At 36.0% G+C, this 18,072-nt stretch overlaps 1 protein-coding gene across 3 annotated transcripts in view; it reads left to right on the top strand.

Annotated features, from left to right (window-relative positions):
- Positions 1-17,828, top strand: part of PIGK (phosphatidylinositol glycan anchor biosynthesis class K) — a 144,076-nt gene extending 126,248 nt beyond the window's left edge. For 2 of the 3 annotated variants that reach the window (XR_008715849.1, XM_055585433.1), the window contains one exon: positions 17,508-17,828. Coding sequence is in view for 2 of the 3 variants with exons in the window: in XM_055585433.1 (XP_055441408.1) it covers positions 17,508-17,624 (117 nt within the window). In the remaining variant the exon portion in view is untranslated. Of the gene's footprint in view, positions 1-1,829; positions 1,879-17,507 lie in introns of all 3 variants that reach the window. The other variant, XM_055585435.1, reaches the window with a different exon arrangement.
- The last annotated feature ends 244 nt before the right edge of the window (positions 17,829-18,072 follow it).

An 18,072-nucleotide genomic window follows, 5' to 3' on the forward strand; every position in this document is an offset into this window, starting at 1 on the left:
TTTTCCAGTGAGTAGGCTCTTCACCTTGCGTGGCCAAATTTGGAGCTTCAGCTTCAGTATCAGTTCTTCCAATAAATATTTAGGGTGATTTCTTTAGGATTGACTGGTTTGTTCTCCTTGCAGTCCAAGAGACTCTCAATAGTCTTCTCCAGCACCACAATTCAAAAGCATCAATTTTTCGGTGCTCAGCCTTCTTTATGGTCCAACTGTGACATCCATACATGACTACCGGAAAAACCCTAGCTGTGACTATATTGACCTTAGTTAGCAAGGTGGTCTCTGTTTTTTTAACTCCCTTTCTAGGTTTGTCATAGCTTACTTTTCAAGAAAAGCTTATTTTGTTGCCCCATAATATTTGTGAGGTAAGGAGTTGCCTGGAGGAGAAGTCTTGACCTATTCTCAGAGTAATTCTGCAATTTAAGAGTATTATGTAATGGTTAAGAGCACTGACTTTGAAATCAAACTAAACCATGTTTCAGGCCTAGCTAAACCACTTACTAAAGTTTCTAGCTTGTGACTAGTCAAGTTACTCAATATAGTTTTGTCATGTTTGAAATAAGATACTAATTATATAATTGTGTCACAGTGCAGTTGTAAGGATTAAATAAGATAATATATGTGAAGGTCTTATAAAGGAGTGGAACTTTTGGTCAGTACTCCATAAATGATAATCCATAAATGATTATGGGTAGTGGTAGTAGTTTTGTAACAATTGTTAATTTTCCTCATCTGTTAAGCAGGGTAATGATATTATCTACCTTGAAGGCAATGCACTGATACATTTAAAATTCTTTAATGCATGGTGTATAGTAAATATTTAAGTGTTAACCATTATTATTTGCAATTTCTGCTTGACTATTCTGGGTTCTTCCCTAATGCATTCTTATCAACACAGATCTCTTATTTTACAGGCTGACTGGAAATCTCTTTCCTCTTTCTTGATCTCTTCTTTCCATATCAGTTAGGGATGTGGAAATTTTTGTGGACTCTACAGAAGTTATGTGTCTTTTAATTCTCTGGCTTAAAATTTGATAAGATGGTAATTTGTATCTGTCAAGGCATAGCTTGTCAAATTTACTGCCATAAAGTTATTTTAGTATCCTCTTATTATCTTTTGAATGTCTGTATAATCTGTAGTGATATTCTCTCTTCTTTTTTTTTCTTTAAACCAGTTTTTTAAGAAGTTTATCAATTTTATTGAACTTCAAAGAAGCAGTTTTTTGTTGTTGATATCCCCTCCACCCCCCGCCTTTTTGTTTTGTCTTCTATTGAATTTCACTTTTTAATTTTCTTTTTTGTGCTTAGTTTGGGTTTCATTTGCTCTTTTTTTTTTTTTTTTTCAAATTTCTTCAGGTGGAATCTTTTTCATAAATTACTGATTTCAAATATTTCTTCTTTTCTAATACAGTTGTATAAAACTATACATATCTCTGTAAGCATAATTTATGTACATCCCATACATTTTGAAGTGAATGAATAGCGTGTCACCTGCCATTTCAGTAAACAGGCTGCCCACCATCAAGCCATCAGCAACTGCAGCCACCCCGACAATGCACCCTGAGGGTAAGGAGCTCAGAATGGAGAAAATTGGAATACTGGCAGTAGATTGCTAAGATGCAAATCAAGTGAATAGTTTCAGTAAGTCCAGACTCTTGCATCTTCCCATACATAGAAAAGTGATAAATTCATTAACTTGAGATGTCTGGTTTTTAAAATATAGTTAGCAGTAATTGTTTGATGTTGGATACCTGGGGTTTTTTTTTTTCTTTTTTTTCTTGCCCCCCACAGAAACTCCTGTATATCCTGACTTGTCACTTACCTCTTTGCAGCAGGCCCTAAGAGCTATCTGAGAGGCTGTATCCTGGACACAAGTCTTCAGTAAGTCTGCCGAATAAAACTTCAGGCTTTCAGCTTTGCATTCTTTTCAGTTGACAAATATATTTTCATTAAATTAAAAATATTTTCTAATATCCTTTGTAATTTCTTCTTGGGTTACTTAGAAATATATTGTTTAATTTCTAAGTATTTGAAGACTTTTCCAAGTTCTCTCTTCTGTTACTGATTTCTAGTTTAATTCCACTTTGTGGAATATTCTGTGACATCAGCCCTTAGAAATTAATTGAGACTTGTGTTAGAGACCAGAAATTGGTTCATCATAGTGAATGTCCACATGCACTAATATAGCATTTGCATTCTAGTATCACTGGGTAAAGTGAAATAAATATATCAACTATATCAAATTGGTTGATAATGTTCAGATTTTCCATATTCTTACTGATTTTCTTTTTTACTAATTAATTCTGAGATTGTGCTGAAATACCCAGTTATAATTTTTCCTTTCAGTTCTATCAGTTTTTGATATGTGTTTTTGAAACTTTAAGTACATGAAGCATTTAGAATTGGTATACCTTTTTGGTGAATCTCTCCCTGTATTAGTATGCTGCTCCTGCTAAGTCACTTCAGTTGTGTTCGACTCTGTGTGACCCCATAGACGGCAGCCCACCAGGCTCCCCTGTCCCTGGGATTCTCCAGGCAAGAACACTGGAGTGGGTTGCCATTTCCTTCTCCAATGCATGAAAGTGAAAAGTCAAAGTGAGGTCGCTCAGTCGTGTCCTACCCTCAGTGACCCCATGGACTGCAGCCTTCCAGGTTTCTGCATCCATGGGATTTTCCCTGCAGGAGTACTGGAGTGGGGTGCCATTGCCTTCTCCGTATTCATATGAGAAGTTCTTTTTTTAGTCCCTGTAATATTCGATGTTCTAAAGCAGGGGTCCCCATCCTCTGGGCTGGGGACAGTACCTCCTGTTGAATTAGTGACAGCGTTAGATCAGAAATAAAGTGCACAATAAAGCTAATGTGCGTGAATCATCCTGAAACCATCCCCCACCCCAGGTCTGTGGAAAGATTGTCTTCCACAAAACCAGTACCCGGGGCCAAAAAGGTTGGGGACCGCTGTTCTGAATTCTACTTTGTTCTGACGTTAATATGGCCTGCCCAGGTTTCTTTTTCCATTTGGAAAAACAGATTTTCATTTCACTTTTAACTTATCTGTGTTTTGAATTTAAAGTAGGTTTCTTATAGGTAGAATATTATTGAGTTTTATGTTTTTATTCAACTTGACAATCTCTGCCTTTTAATTAGAATACTAAGATCGTTTGTAGCTCAGATGGTCAAGAATTTGCCTGCAATGGTGCAGACCTGGGTTCGATCCATGGGTCAGAAAGATCCCCTGGGGAGGAGAATGGTATCCCACTCCAGTATTCTTGCCTGGAGAATTCTATGGGCAGAGGAGCCTGGCAGACTATAGTCCATTTGGTCAGAAAGAGTTGGACAGGACTGAGCGACTAACACTACTACTACTATTAAGATCCTTTCACTTAATGTAATTATCAGTAGTTAAATGGGATTTAAATCTGGTTGGATTTAGATCTGCTGTATTGCTGTTTGTTTTATATTTGCTCCATCTGTTTTCAGTTCCTTTTCTTTTTCTGTTTTCTGTTGTGTTTGTAGGATGCCATTTTAACTCCACTTTTGGTTTATTAAGTGAATCCACTTTATTAGTGTTGTTAGTCTAGGATTTATAATACGCATCTTTAATTTAATACAGTTTACTTTAAATAGAAGACTTCCCTGGTAGTCTTCTTACAAAGGATTCCCTGGTAGCTCAGCTGTAAAAGAATCCGTCTGCAATGCAGGAGACCCCAGTTTGATTCCTGGGTCGGGAAGATCCCCTGGAGAAAGAAATGGCAACCCACTCCAGTATTCTTGCCTGGAAAATCCCATAGACAGAGGAGCCTGGTGGTGTACAGTCCATGGGGTCGCAAAGAGCCGGACATGACTGAGTGACTAAACACGAACTTTAAATAGTATATTATTTTGTGTATAGTGTAAGAACTTTATAATGATATGTTCTCAGTTTCTCCCTTCCATTCTTTGTGCTGTTGTTGTTATATGTTTTGATTCTACATCTTTATGAGCCACACAATATATTATCATTTTTACTTTAATCAGTCAGTTATCTTTTAAGGAAATTTTTAAATGAAGAAAATATTTTTATATATTTGTTTACCTGTTTACCATTTTGATCTCTCCTCTTTCATTTGTGGAAGTCTGTATTTCCCTCTGGTATAATTTTCGTTCTGCCTGAAGAACTTCTCTTAACATTGCTTGTATTACAGGTCTGCTGTAGGTATACCTTGTAGTATAGGTCTTCGGTATACCACTTTGTATATTGCTGTGTATAGGTCTGCTGCAGTAAATGTCTGTTGAATTCTCAAAGCTTTTGTTTTACTGAAATTTTATTTCATGTTCATCCTCGAAAGACTTTTTTCACTTGGCACATTTTCCCTAGAATCTAGGTAACAGTTATTTTCTTTCAGTACTTTAAAGCTGCCTTTCCATTGTCTTCTGGATTCCGTGGCTGCTGACAGCACATCTTCAGTTATGCTTACCTTTGTTCCACTGTAGCAGGAGTCAGTACACTTTTTCTTAAAGGACCAAATCGTAAATAGTTTAGGTATCTGGTATCTGATCTTTGTTGTAACTACTGACCTTTGGTGTAATGTGAAAGCAGCAATAGACAATATGTAAATGGATGAGCATGGCTGTGTTCTCATAAAACTTTATTTGTGTAATCATGTGACTAACTCATCTGCTGTAGTTTGTTAAACCCCTCTCTGTAAGAACAAATCTCTTTTTACATGGCTGCTTTTAAGGTGTTCTTGCTATCATTGTTTTTCTTTTCTTTTTTTAAAAAATTTATGTATCTGTTTACTTTTGGTTGTACTGGGTCTTCATTGCTGCGCTTGGGCTTTCTCTAGTTGTGGTGCCCAAGTTTCTCACTGCGATGGCTTCTCTTGCAGAACGTGGGCTGTGGGTGCAGGGGTTCAGAAGTTGTGGCATGTGGGCTCTAGAGTGTGCAGGCTTTAGTAGTTGTGACACATGGGCCTAGTTGCCCCGTGGCACATAAAATCTTCCCAGACCAGGGATCGAACCTGTATCCACTGCATTTGCAGATGGATTCTTAACCACTGGACCATCAAGGAAGTCCTACCACTGTTTTTCAGAATTTTGACTATGATGTTCCTTTGTGTGGCTTTCTCTGTGTTTCTTGGTGTTGGGCTTTGTGGATTTGGTGGTTTATGTTTTTTTTTTAAATTTGAAAAAAAATTTCAGTCATTATTTGTTTAACATATTTTTGTCTCTCCCTATTTAGGACTCCAATTGCATGAATGTTCCTGCTTAATATTATGCCACGATAGGCATAACTTAGGCTCTGTGTATTCTTTTCCCTGCTCTTTTTCTTTCTGTGCTTCATTTGAGTAACTTCTATTGCTATCTTAATAGTTCGGTGCTAAAGTGCCTAATCTACTCTTAATTTCATCCAGTGTAGCTTTCATCTTATATATATTTTTCATCTCTAGAAATCCTATAATAGATCCTATTTATATATTCTCTTCTCTCATATGATCATGTTTTTCTTTACATACAATTTATAATAGCTGTCTTAAGAGCCCCGTCTATTAAATACATCCTCTTTTTCGTATATGGGTCTATTTCAACTGATTAATTTTTCTCCTGGCCTTGGGTGATATTTCCTCCTTCCCATGTCCTTTTAAAAGATTGGATGCTAGCTGTTTTATTTTTGTTGTTGTTGTTGCTGGCTGTTACATTTTGGATTTTTGTTTTATTCATTTAATGAGTGTTGGTTTTTGTTCTAGGATCAATTTGGTTCCTTTAAGGATTGCTTTTAAGTTGTTTTAGGCAGATCCAGATCAGCAGTGGCCACAGGACTGGAAAAGGTCAGTTTTCATTCCAATCCCAAAGAAAGGCAATGCCAAAGAATGCTCAAACTACCGCCCAGTTGCACTCATCTCACACGCTAGTAAAGCAATGCTCAAAATTCTCCAAGCCAGGCTTCAGCAATACGTGAACCGTGAACTTCCAGATGTTCAAGCTGGTTTTAGAAAAGGTAGAGGACCTATGGACACCTTATCTTTGACAAAGGAGGCAAGATTATACAATGGATTAAAGACAATCTCTTTAACAAGTGGTACTGGGAAAACTGGTCAACCACTTGTAAAAGAATGAAACTAGAACACTTTCTAACACCATACACAAAAATAAACTCAAAATGGATTAAAGATCTAAACGTAAGACCAGAAACTATAAAACTCCTAGAGGAGAACATAGGCAAAACACTCTCCGACATGCATCACAGCAGGATTCTCTAAGCCCATCTCCCAGAATATTGGAAATAAAAGCAAACATAAACAAATGGGACCTAATTAAACTTAAAAGCTTCTGCACAACCAAGGAAACTCTAAGCAAGGTGAAAAGACAGCCTTCAGAATGGGAGAAAATAATAGCAAATGAAGCAACTGACAAACAACTAATCTCGAGAATATACAAGCAACTCCTACAGCTCAATTCCAGAAAAATAAACGACGCAATAAAAAAATGGGCCAAAGAACTAAATAGACATTTCTCCAAAGAAGACATACATGGCTAACAAACACATGAAAAGATGCTCAACATCACTCATTATCAGAGAAATGCAAATCAAAACCACTATGAGGTACCATTTCACACCAGTCAGAATGGCTGCGATCCAAAAGTCTACAAGCAATAAATGCTGGAAAGGATGTGGAGAAAAGGGAACCCTCTTACACTGTTGGTGGGAATGCAAACTAGTACAGCCACTATGGAGAACAGTGTGGAGATTCCTTAAAAAACTGGAAATAGAACTGCCTTATGACCCAGCAATCCCACTGCTGGGCATACACACTGAGGACACCAGAATTGAGAGAGAGACATGTACCCCAATGTTCATCGCAGCACTGTTTATAATAGCCAGGACATGGAAGCAACCTAGATGTCCATCAGCAGATGAATGGCTAAGAAAGCTGTGGTACATATACACAATGGAGTATTACTCAGCCATTAAAAAGGATACATTTGAATCAGTTCTACTGAGGTGGATGAAACTGAAGCCTATTATACAGAGTGAAGTAAGCCAGAAAGAAAAACACCAATACAGTATACTAATGCATATATATGGAATTTAGAAAGATGGTAATAACCCTGTATATGAGATAGCGAAAGAGACACTGATGTATAGAAAAGTCTTGTGGACTCTGTGGGAGAGGGAGAGGGTGGGATGATTTGGGAGAATGGCATTGAAACATGAATAATATCATATATGAAACGAGTCGCCAGTCCAGGTTCGATGCACAATACTGGATGCTTGGGGCTGGTGCACTGGGACGACTCAGAGGGAGGGTACAGGGAGGGAGGAGGGAGGAGGGTTCAGGATGGGGAACATGTGTATACTTGTGGCGGATTCATGTTGATATATGGCAAAATGAATACAATATTATAAAGTTAAAAATAAATATATATATAAATATGTAAAATATATATTAAAAAAGAAAAAGCAGAGGAACCAGAGATCAAATTGCCCACATCCTCTGGATCATGGAAAAAGGAAGAGAGTTCCAGAAAAACATCTATTTCTGCTTTATTGACTATGCCAAAGCCTTTGACTGTGTGGATCACAATAAACTGTGGGAAATTCTGAAAGAGATGGGAACACCAGACCACCTGACCTGCCTCTTAAGAAACCTGTATTCAGGTCAGGAAGCAACAGTTAGAACTGGACATGGAACAACAGACTGGTTCCAAATAGGAAAAAGAGTACGTCAAGGCTGTATATTGTCACCCTGCTTATTTAACTTCTATGCAGAGTACATCATGAGAAACGCTGGGCTGGAAGAAGCACAAGCTGGAATCAAGATTGCCAGGAGAAATATCAATAACCTCAGATATGCGGATGACACCACCCTTATGGCAGAAAGTGAAGAGGAACTCAAAAGCCTTCTTGATGAAAGTGAAAGTGGAGAGTGAAAAGATTGGCTTAAGGCTCAACATTCAGAAAACAAAGATCATGGCATCCGGTCCCATCACTTCATGGGAAATAGATGGGGAAACAGTGGATACAGTGGCTGACTTTATTTTTTTGGGCTCCAAAATCACTGCAGATGGTGATTGCAGCCATAAAATTGAACGATGCTTACTCCTTGGAAGGAAAGTTATGACCAACCTAGACAGCATAAAATAAAGCAGAGACATTACTTTGTCAACAAAGGTCCGTCTAGTCAAAGCTATGGTTTTTCCAGTAGTCATGTATGGGTGTGAGAGTTGGAGTATAAAGAAAGCTGAGCGCTGAAGAATTGATGCTTTCGAACTGTGGTGTTCTGACTGCAAGAGATATCTAACCAGTCCATCCTATAGGAAATCAGTCCTGAATATTCATTGGAAGGACTGATGTTGAAGCTGAAATTCCAATACTTCGGCCATCTGATGCAAAGAGCTGACTCATTGGAAAAAACCCTAATGCTGGGAAAGGCATTGAGGGCAGGAGAAGGGGACAACAGGATAAAATGGTTGGATGGCATCACCGACCCAATGGACATGGGTTTCGGTGGACTCTGGGAGTTGGTGATGGATAGGGAGGCCTGGCATGCTGCGGTTCATGGGGTTGCAAAGAGTCAGACATGAATAAGCAAATGAACTGAACTGAACTGAACTGAACTTGTCTGTCTCTCTTGACTTATGTCGCTGATATTTAGACCCTCTTTCAAAGGGCTCACCTAATTAGGTCAGTCTCTCTCTCCAGGATAATCTCCTTTTTGACTAATTGAAAGTCATTGATTAGGAACCTTAATAACATCTTCATAATCCCCTTGTCTTTGTTATATAATGTGACCTAGTCAAAGGAGTGATATCCCATCTTAAATTCATAAGTCCTGGTCCACACTCAAAGGGAAGCGATTATACAGCATATGCACACCAGGGAGAGGGAATCTTGGGGGCTCTCTTAGAATTCTGCTGACCACAATTTGATGTATACTACAAGTATAATTTGAAGATTACAAATCATACTTTATACAAAGGATGTTGGTAGACTGGAAATACTAACAAACTACAACTAATTAAACAGTTGAAAACAAATAGCTAAATTATGTGCTAAAGTAATTGTAACCTTAGTGGATTTTTTTTTTTTCTTTCCTTAAAATATAATTTAACTGATCTGATATGCTCATTATATTTTAAGGAAAAAATCTTACTGAAACATTGTAAATTTTCTATTAGTTTTCCAGTAAACATGTATAATTTTTTAAATCTTTGATTTTTTCTTTTTACATAATTTTAATACTTAGTTCTGTTCTCTGTTAACCGTTTGAAGTCTGTGGTTAATGTTCTCCTAGAAACATGAAAGAGGAGACTGAACACTGTTCACATTTGGCAATGTAGTGTTGCTAAGCTACCTATCTTTTTAATTTGAAATATTAGGCATTTCAATAATAGGTAGCCCTTAAGCTTTTAAGTGTTTGCTCATGACACATTGGAATGTTTTATATATACTTTTCACCTCTGTATTATAGCTATTATTGTGAAAGTTAAAAAAAAAGTGTATTTAATAGCAGTAAAGTAGCTTAACTACATAAAATTAGTCATTTTATGAGAAGCTCTAATATGGACACAAATGAAATTACAAGCTATACTTTAATGTGAACTTACCTCAAATGCAGCTGTACTACAAAATGCAATAATTATACCAATCTCTTATTTGATTGTAAGTAAAATCATTGTAGAATGCTTAAAATATTACCTATAGTTATTTTAAAAATAGCAATATTGTTATTCTCTGGGAATATCATTAAATACATACTGAAAAAGCACTTTGTTTTATTATGTTGCTGTTATGCTATTCATGTTATTTTTTCTCAAAGTAGGATATCATGTCCTAAATGGTATTATTGTAGAACATCTTCTAAATTTGTAAAAAATGAATATAGAAAGATTCTTCTAGGTGGACTCTTTTATTAAAACTTTTTCCTCTGCATTCCTCTTTCCCCCATAAAAATAATTAAAGAAATACCTATCCATTGTAGAAAATATATTTTCAAAAGTATAGATAAGTGTAGAGAAAACTTTGAAAGTACCTCTAATCCTATTTCTCTCACAGAAACCGTATTCAGACTTCAGTTTCCTTTTTTTGAATATTGTTATAAGATCATATTTCATACTCAATTTGCATTTTACTTTTATTTTCTTATTACAGTTCAAGCATCTTTCCAAATCATTAAAATTGAGAACATTCTTGATGACTAATTATGTTGATGTGCAGTATTTCTCATATTATCTATATAGTTTCCCATTTTTATTTTGTAAATAACAGTAGGAAGAAAATCTTTGTGCAAAACCTTTGTCAGCATTTCTGAATTCCTTACTGTAGAGCCTAGCTAGGAGTGCAACAGAGTCTAGGAATGAAAAATTATGAACATTTTAAAGACTTCTGAACATGTAAATAGGTTACTTTTCCTGAAAAGTTGACCATCCTTATTAACATTTACTAATTCAGTTTTGAAACAAGGAAGAAATAATTAACATGTTATTTTAACTTGCTTTTATGATCAAAAATTATATTTTTCAGGTTTTTATTAGCCATTTGTAATTATTGTGAAAATTTTCATTTTCCTATAACATTTGTTCATAAATCCATGTGTCTTTTCTTACTCATTTTTGGCAGATCTCAAAGTACTGAATTTATTCCCCTTTCTGTCATGTTTTCTCATTTATTTGCCTCTTAGTTTGATTTATACACTTCATAAAATACCGATTTTTCAAAAAGTTGTTTTAAAAATCTCTCCACCTTTTTATTTCCATTTATTGCTTTTAAACTTATAAATCCCTTTACCCTGCAGATGGTCTGACATTTTGTCTCTTTTTTACCATATCCACCTGTGGGTGGTTGCTGGCTAAGCTCTCAGAGGCATTGCATTGTTTCAGATCCCAGAATGCAACTGGTTATTCACCGAGTGACCCTCCTGGCCCTAATGCTTGCTACTTTCAAACCGCATCCTTTCTTTCATCAGGATTTTTTAAGTGCCAGAGTCCTGTGGGTTTGGCATTGAACGAAGCAGATGCAAATCTCTGCCTGTCTGTCACCTTCCCCCTGCTGGTGTAGTATGGCTGGGGCATCACTCTTCCCAGTGCCTGGCTTTTACCATCACCATGATTTTGTTCCATGTGTCACTGCTTGGGTGTTATCTCCTCCTGTCCATCAACTTACATATGACACCTTCCTTATTCAAGGGCCAGCTCATCCAAGAAGTCCTTCCTGAATAGCTGCCCACTGACAGTCCCCTTAGCTTGCAGGCCCTATGACGCATGCTCTTCACAATGAAATCCTTTGTAACTGCTCTCCAGCGGTACTGTTAACATAGCTACCATTATGATGGACCCCTGGTGCCACTTTACAAAAGTAGTTAAAAACATTGTTTTTTTTACATGTCATATGTTTACATCTAATTCTTAATCATTTGAACTATATTTTGGTTTGTAGTTTTGGTTTAGAAACAAAACTGATTTCTTTTCCAGATGTTAACCCATTGTTAGAGGACCAGTAAGAATATTTCCTTGCTTGTTGATTTGTTATAGTTCTTTTATAATATCCAATAAAATATCCAAATTGTTGGATACTGAGCTGATTGACTACTTTCTATTCTGTTTCATTGATCTTTTCTATTTTGTATCAGAAAAATATTACAGATTAGCTTTATCATATCCTCTTTGATATTCAGGACTGTTTACTCCTCTATACAGTAATATAGATTTTTACCATATGAGATGAATTTATAAAATGAGATTTTATAAATTTATAAAATGACATTTAAAAATGAGATTTTTATCCTCATGTTGTGGATATCCCAGATATTTTATGTTTTTTAGTGCTGTTGTGGATGAAATTTGTTTCTATTCTACTTTCCAACTCATTTTTACTGGCACATTGGAAGGGTATTTTTTTATATTTAGCTCAGATCTGAACTCTTTGTTCTCAGTAATTCTAAGAGTTGATTTTATATAGTTTGTTGATACCTAATTGTAAAATCTGCAAATATGAAAATTATTTCTTCCTTGAACTGACATCTGGATTGGCTGAAAATTCCAGAGTGATATTAATTAACAATATTAATAGTAGGTGCTTGTGTCAGAAAAAAACTAAAATTATGGTTAAGGTAGAACAGTGGTCAATTTTCTGTTAGAAGCAAAATTATAGTTAAAAACAAATCATCTTTATCCTAGATTAAATTAATTGCTTTGCAGATTTACCATGTGTAAGATACATCAAGATTCTGGGAGAAACGAACATTTCTCTAGCAGAGGGTTGGGTGGGGGCAATATCCAATGAATATGAATTGCTGACTAACTTCAAAAGGAAAGGAACAAGACTTGAGCTAGAGTAGCTCAAGTAGTTGGGATGAGGAAGGTTAGAGAGAAGTGAGGTGAGTTAGTCTCTAGATTCCCCCACTTTATTTCCTTGGGAGCAGTTCCCAGTATGGTGACAAGTGGAGTCAATCTCTTCCCAGGAAGACTACAAGAAAGAGCTAAAAGTGAGCATAACTGCCGCTCCCTTTAAGTGAGGGGTACGGGGCTTAGAACATACACAAAATTTACCTTTAGAAGACACTGTAGCATGACCTCTACATAGTCTGCTATACATACTGTTCAGGGGAAACAGGTGTTTGCTGCAGTCCTTACTTAGTGAAATTTAGCTCAGATGAGTGAAATGGGGCTGAATTTCTTGTTCTAGAATGCATCAAGGGGATTATCTTGACAGACCTCCCTCACCTCAACCAAATTCATGATCCACAAGGAGCTGATTAGCCGCCCTCCATGCTGGTTTTATATATACTATTGTTGCAGAAACTTGAAAAGTATGTAGATGAGAACTTTATTTTCTTATGATAATAAAGGATCAGGATTTTTCCTTCTATATTAATGGTCATCTCAGTAGGTGTATTTCATAGTTTGATGAATAATAAGCCAAAAGTTAGTGGCTTAAAACTTCAACTATTTATTTGACTTGTAAGTCTTCAGGGTAGTGATTCAGGCTGAGTTTAGCTAAGCAGTTGTATTCTTAGCTGGGCACCTTCATGAGTCTCTGGTCAGCCTTGTCTTGGTTAGGCGATTCTGCATCTGGGAGATGGCTGGTTGCTGACTGGAGAACTTGAGTTTGTCTCCATCTGATGTCTTTTTTACCTCCAGAAGCCTTGCCTAGGTTTGTTTCTCATGGTGGTAGCAGAGGTCTAAGAGAGAGCAGAAGCAGGCAAAGAAAGCCTCTTGAGGCTAGCATGGAATTAGGACACTGTTGCTTATGTTCCTTTCCATTGGCAAAAAGAAGTCACAAGGCCAACTGATTCATGGAAGAAGGACATAGAGTATACCTCTTGATGAGAACTGCCATAAAGCAATATATTCAAAGTGTATGGACACAGGGAAGGAAGTATGGAGAATTAGGACCTTTTTTTCCCCCTGTGATTAGTCTACCACAATTCGGTGAATAAAGGACTCAGAGAGGTGCTTAGGACACTATCTTCCAGTTCTCTTTTTACCTCAACCTTTTGTCCCTATATCTTGTATTATTTTATCTTTATGCTATTCATTTGGTTTTGGCTTCTTGTGCATTTTTATTCAAATCCATGTCAAATAAAATTTTTCTAAAATTATTCTTTTGGTCTTTATGAAATCTGTTCAGAGATATGTTCTTTGTGTCTTTGGGAAATTTCTTCTTCATATGTTGGAGTGTTTTTACTCATGGCCCTCACCTTGGTTTTTGCCTTTTTCTTAGAACGCTGTCTGCATCTCCCAGTAGAGCGTGCGGATGTTAGTCACCATCTACTTAGATTTGGATCCTTTTGGATCTGTATCTGAAGAATAGGTGTTCAGCATTTCCCAGCGACTGGTGGCCTGTCATCAGATGTGGTTTTGGTAAACTAAGCTAGGGTCATGTGCTGCCGTGCTGGGTGTGCCTGGGTTTTGGACACTTTGAAAAGATGAAGTATGTGGGAAAGACATTGTTTCTGAACATATACTATTGAAAGGATTTTTCCTGTATTTTCCCTTCTTTGCAGAGATTTTTGTTTGGATGTTGAGCCTTCTTGGATGCAGTAAACCATTGCCATTGCCTGCTACCTTCTGATATGCTCTTTACTGGGAATTATATTTAAATAGATGTAGAATGAAGTGTGCCATTAATTGGTTGGGGAAGAGTTGCACTACTCTGGCTGCCTCATAAAGTCACCTTCTATGGCAACACTGTTTCTCTTAAACAGCAGGCAGAAAAAGGGAGAGAGCTAAAATCCCTTTCTCAGCTGACAGAATTACGTATTTCACAGAGCATAGCAATCTTTTGGATCCTGTGTACTATTCAGAAAACTGGGCCACCATTAATTTGTTTCTAGACCTGGTTTCCAGACTTACAGATAGTGGAATTATCTGAGGCTTCTCATCAGAGGTTAAGTTAATTTTAGTAGAGAGTGCTGTTGTCTCTTTCTGTGCCTTTTTATGTGCCTTTCCTGAGAAGATGGGAGCAGCTGCACAAGCAGGATTCTTCATAGATGTCATGCTAAGCTAAGAGTCCAAACTGTATTTAATTAGTAATTCATTTTCCATTTTTTGTTAGTCAAATATATGTAATGAATATACAATAAAAAATAGAGCAACTGCACGTAGTAGTTTTGAAAGGCTGAGATTTGCTACTTTTGTTAGCTTGTACAGTGTTGTAATGTGAATACATATACCATTCCATAATACTTCTGGAGTAATAACATACATTTCTTGGTCCTCCATTATTGCCTTCAGAGTTTGCCATTGGCAAACCCCAGTTCTAGCACTTTGCTTTCACCTCTTGTCCTCTTCTGGGCCTCAGTGGTCTAAATGTGGGACATATTTAGTTGAAGGATCAGGAAGCAGTGCCTCCAGAATTCTCTGAAACAGTTTTTAAAATAACATATTGAAATAACTATCAGGACCAATCTTTGGAGAAATGCTAGTTACTTCTTTTTATTTTTTCCTTTTTTTTTTTAAATTTTATTTTATTTTTAAACTTTACATAATTGTATTAGTTTTGCCAAATATTAAAATGAATCTGCCACAGGTATACATGTGTTCCCCATCCTGAACCCTCCTCCCTCCTCCCTCCCCATTCCATCCCTCTATGTCGTCCCAGTGCACCAGCCCCAAGCATCCAGTATTGTGCATCGAACCTGGACTGGCAACTCGTTTCATACATGATATTCTAAACAAGTTACGTGCTGAGTCACTTCAGTCGTGTCCGATTCTTTGCAACCCATGGACTGTAGCCCACCAGGCTCCTCTGTCCCTGGGATTCTTCAAGAATACTGGAGTGGGTTGCCATGCCCTTCTCCAGGGAATCTTCCCAGCCCAGGGATCGAACCCGAATCTCTTATGTCTCTTGCATTGGCAGGCAGGCTCTTTACCATGAGTGCCACCTGGGAAGCTACAGTTGTCTTATCTCTGGCAACTGTTTCTGGCTTCTGAGTTTAAGATGTAATGGTAAAATCACAACTTCGGGCAATCCATCTCATTGAAAAGTAACTAGAATTCCTACAGGTGCAGAAGTAAGATTTGCTGTTAACTACTTGATTATTTATTTCAGTAATCTGTAATGAATCATAGTGCCTAAATGATGTTCAGCATTTTCTTACATGACTTGATTTAAACACCACCTGAAAGTTTTAGGTGCTCTTGAACTCTTGAAGGTTCACATCTCCTGAACATTTAGCACTGAAATTCATTAAATTAGTTTATAGAACAGTTGTCTATATTATAACCTGTTCTTCTACAGTGCATAGTTTAATGCCAGATTTTGACAATATTTATTTAACTTTTTAAAAGTAATAACCTAGTAACCTCTGTGTATGTGTGTGTGTGTGTATTTTCAAATACTATATAAATCAGACTCCTAGTTACTGGGGAAAATCTGAATCATATCTCCTCAACCAAGTCAATACTCTTTAAAGTAGATTCTCAGGGAGCATCTTCTGACTACTGTATAAAGGTGTGCTTCCACTAATAATGAATTTTTTTTTTTAGTTAATAGCTCTTTACTAGATAATCATTTCCCAGTTGTGGAAAAATAATTTTTGATCTTAAACTTGTTTATCCATTTGGCAAGAGTTACCAATGTTTGACTGTTAGAGAATAAACAGGACAAAAACTGAGCAGCAGTTAATCATGTTTATTTAGTTCACTCACTTGTTTTTTCATGTCACATGCTTATGATACTTATATACTTACCTTTATTATAACTGTGTTTTATATTAATTACTGTAGATTTTCTACTGAAATTAAATTAAGATTTTTCAGTGTTGCACAATGTTCCAAGAGCTTACAAACCATCTGAAGTGGTTTGAGAACCACTGAGCTTATCATACATGTTGATGTATGATGACAAAAACCATCACAGTTTTGTAAAGTAATTATCCTGTAATTAAGATAAATTAATTAAAAAAAAGTACTAGATGTGTTGTGTGCAATAGGATTAATGTAATTAACACTGCTTTATGTTGTATATGGAATTTGTAGAGTAAATTCTAAGAGTTCTCATCAAAAAGGAAAAAAGAAATCATTGATTTTTTTATATCACATTACAGTTGTTGCAAATTTCTTGAAGTGTTATTTATTCTCAGCATGACTTTGAAATTATTATCTACATTTTAATTTAAAAATTACATGTTACTTTATCAAAATTTGGTTTTTTAAAGTTTTGATAACTACAATTTCAATATAGTAATTCACTTCCTTTGTAAAAAAAAAAAATGAAAAGGATCACCTAATTGAAAATCAGGCATTGGCATAAATAACTTCTCCATTTATAAAATTAAAAGAAAATAGAATTTCTTTCTATCAAAATGTTTCAGTGAGTTTATAATCTTGAATACATTAGGTAATTATTAGATATTTTAAAGCATGTATAATAAACATAAATTTATAAGAATCATGGCAGTGAATTAATGGCATGGTCCTTACTGATTTCTGGGAGATTTGACTTGTTTTAATTTTTACACTCCTTTCCTCTTTCCCTCCTTCCCTCTCTTCCTTCCTTCCTTCTTTCTTTCCTTTCTTTTTTATTTTTCCATGTGATAATTTGAAGATTGGGTGAAGAGCATTACGTGTCCTGGTTATATAGAGGAAAAAACAAAATATAAGATGTGGAAACCACTAAAAGCCTTTCTGGAATCTTGTTTACATGGTGACTAAAGCAAATTTCAGATTACAGTTTTTCACTTTAATCCATCCTAGAATAGGCTTCTCATAACTATCCTCCCAATCTTGGTTCATAATCTGGGAGGTATTAATATAACTCATAAAGAGACAGTAGTCACAGACCTTCAATTTCAGAATCATAACGCAGCTGGTGAAATGACAAGTAAATGGGAAGACTTATCTGCCTTTCTGTGCTGGACAAAGAAACATACAGGACATGTTTGTATGTGTGGAACCTGCAGACAGGGAAGGCTAACAGTACATTTAATTTAATCTACATTACTACCCCTTAAATGCACACTCTGTGAATTACCTATTTTCTATCAGTCTTTATCTATTGTTAAATTTATAATGTCATTCTTGTTTTGCAGAAACCAAAGCTGAAGGATTGGCATCCTCCTGGGGGTTTTATTCTGGGATTGTGGGCACTCATTATCATGGTTTTCTTCAAAACTTATGGAATCAAGCATATGAAGTTCATTTTCTAAATGTGGTGATGTATGAAGACTGCATGAAAGGCTACAACATTGGATATAAGTTCATGTCAATATATTTTCAAAAATGTATTGTTCTTGTGTGACTTGGCAGAAAGTATAAGCAAACTGTAAATTTGAATGAACTATTGGTTTTATAACTTAAAGAAAAATTATTGTTAATGCAAGCACTAAATGGCATTAAATATATTTCAGTTTTTCATTTTGTGTGTTACTAAAATATTGGGATAAAGAGATCACAATATTCTCACTGACTCTTTCTGAAAATAAGAATTTCCCTTTGTTTAATCCCCTTTCATTTGGAAAAGAAAAAAATGTGAAGACATTAAATTCTCTATTTTTATGTATATTCTCCTAGTCTTTTTCATATTTTTTTTCCAAAATAGACATCATATAGAACGTTTTGTCAGTTGTCACTTTGCAGTATGTTGTCAACCCTTTG

This window comes from Bubalus kerabau, chromosome 6 (assembly GCF_029407905.1).
Source record: "Bubalus kerabau isolate K-KA32 ecotype Philippines breed swamp buffalo chromosome 6, PCC_UOA_SB_1v2, whole genome shotgun sequence".
Classification (NCBI taxonomy): domain Eukaryota; kingdom Metazoa; phylum Chordata; class Mammalia; order Artiodactyla; family Bovidae; genus Bubalus; species Bubalus kerabau.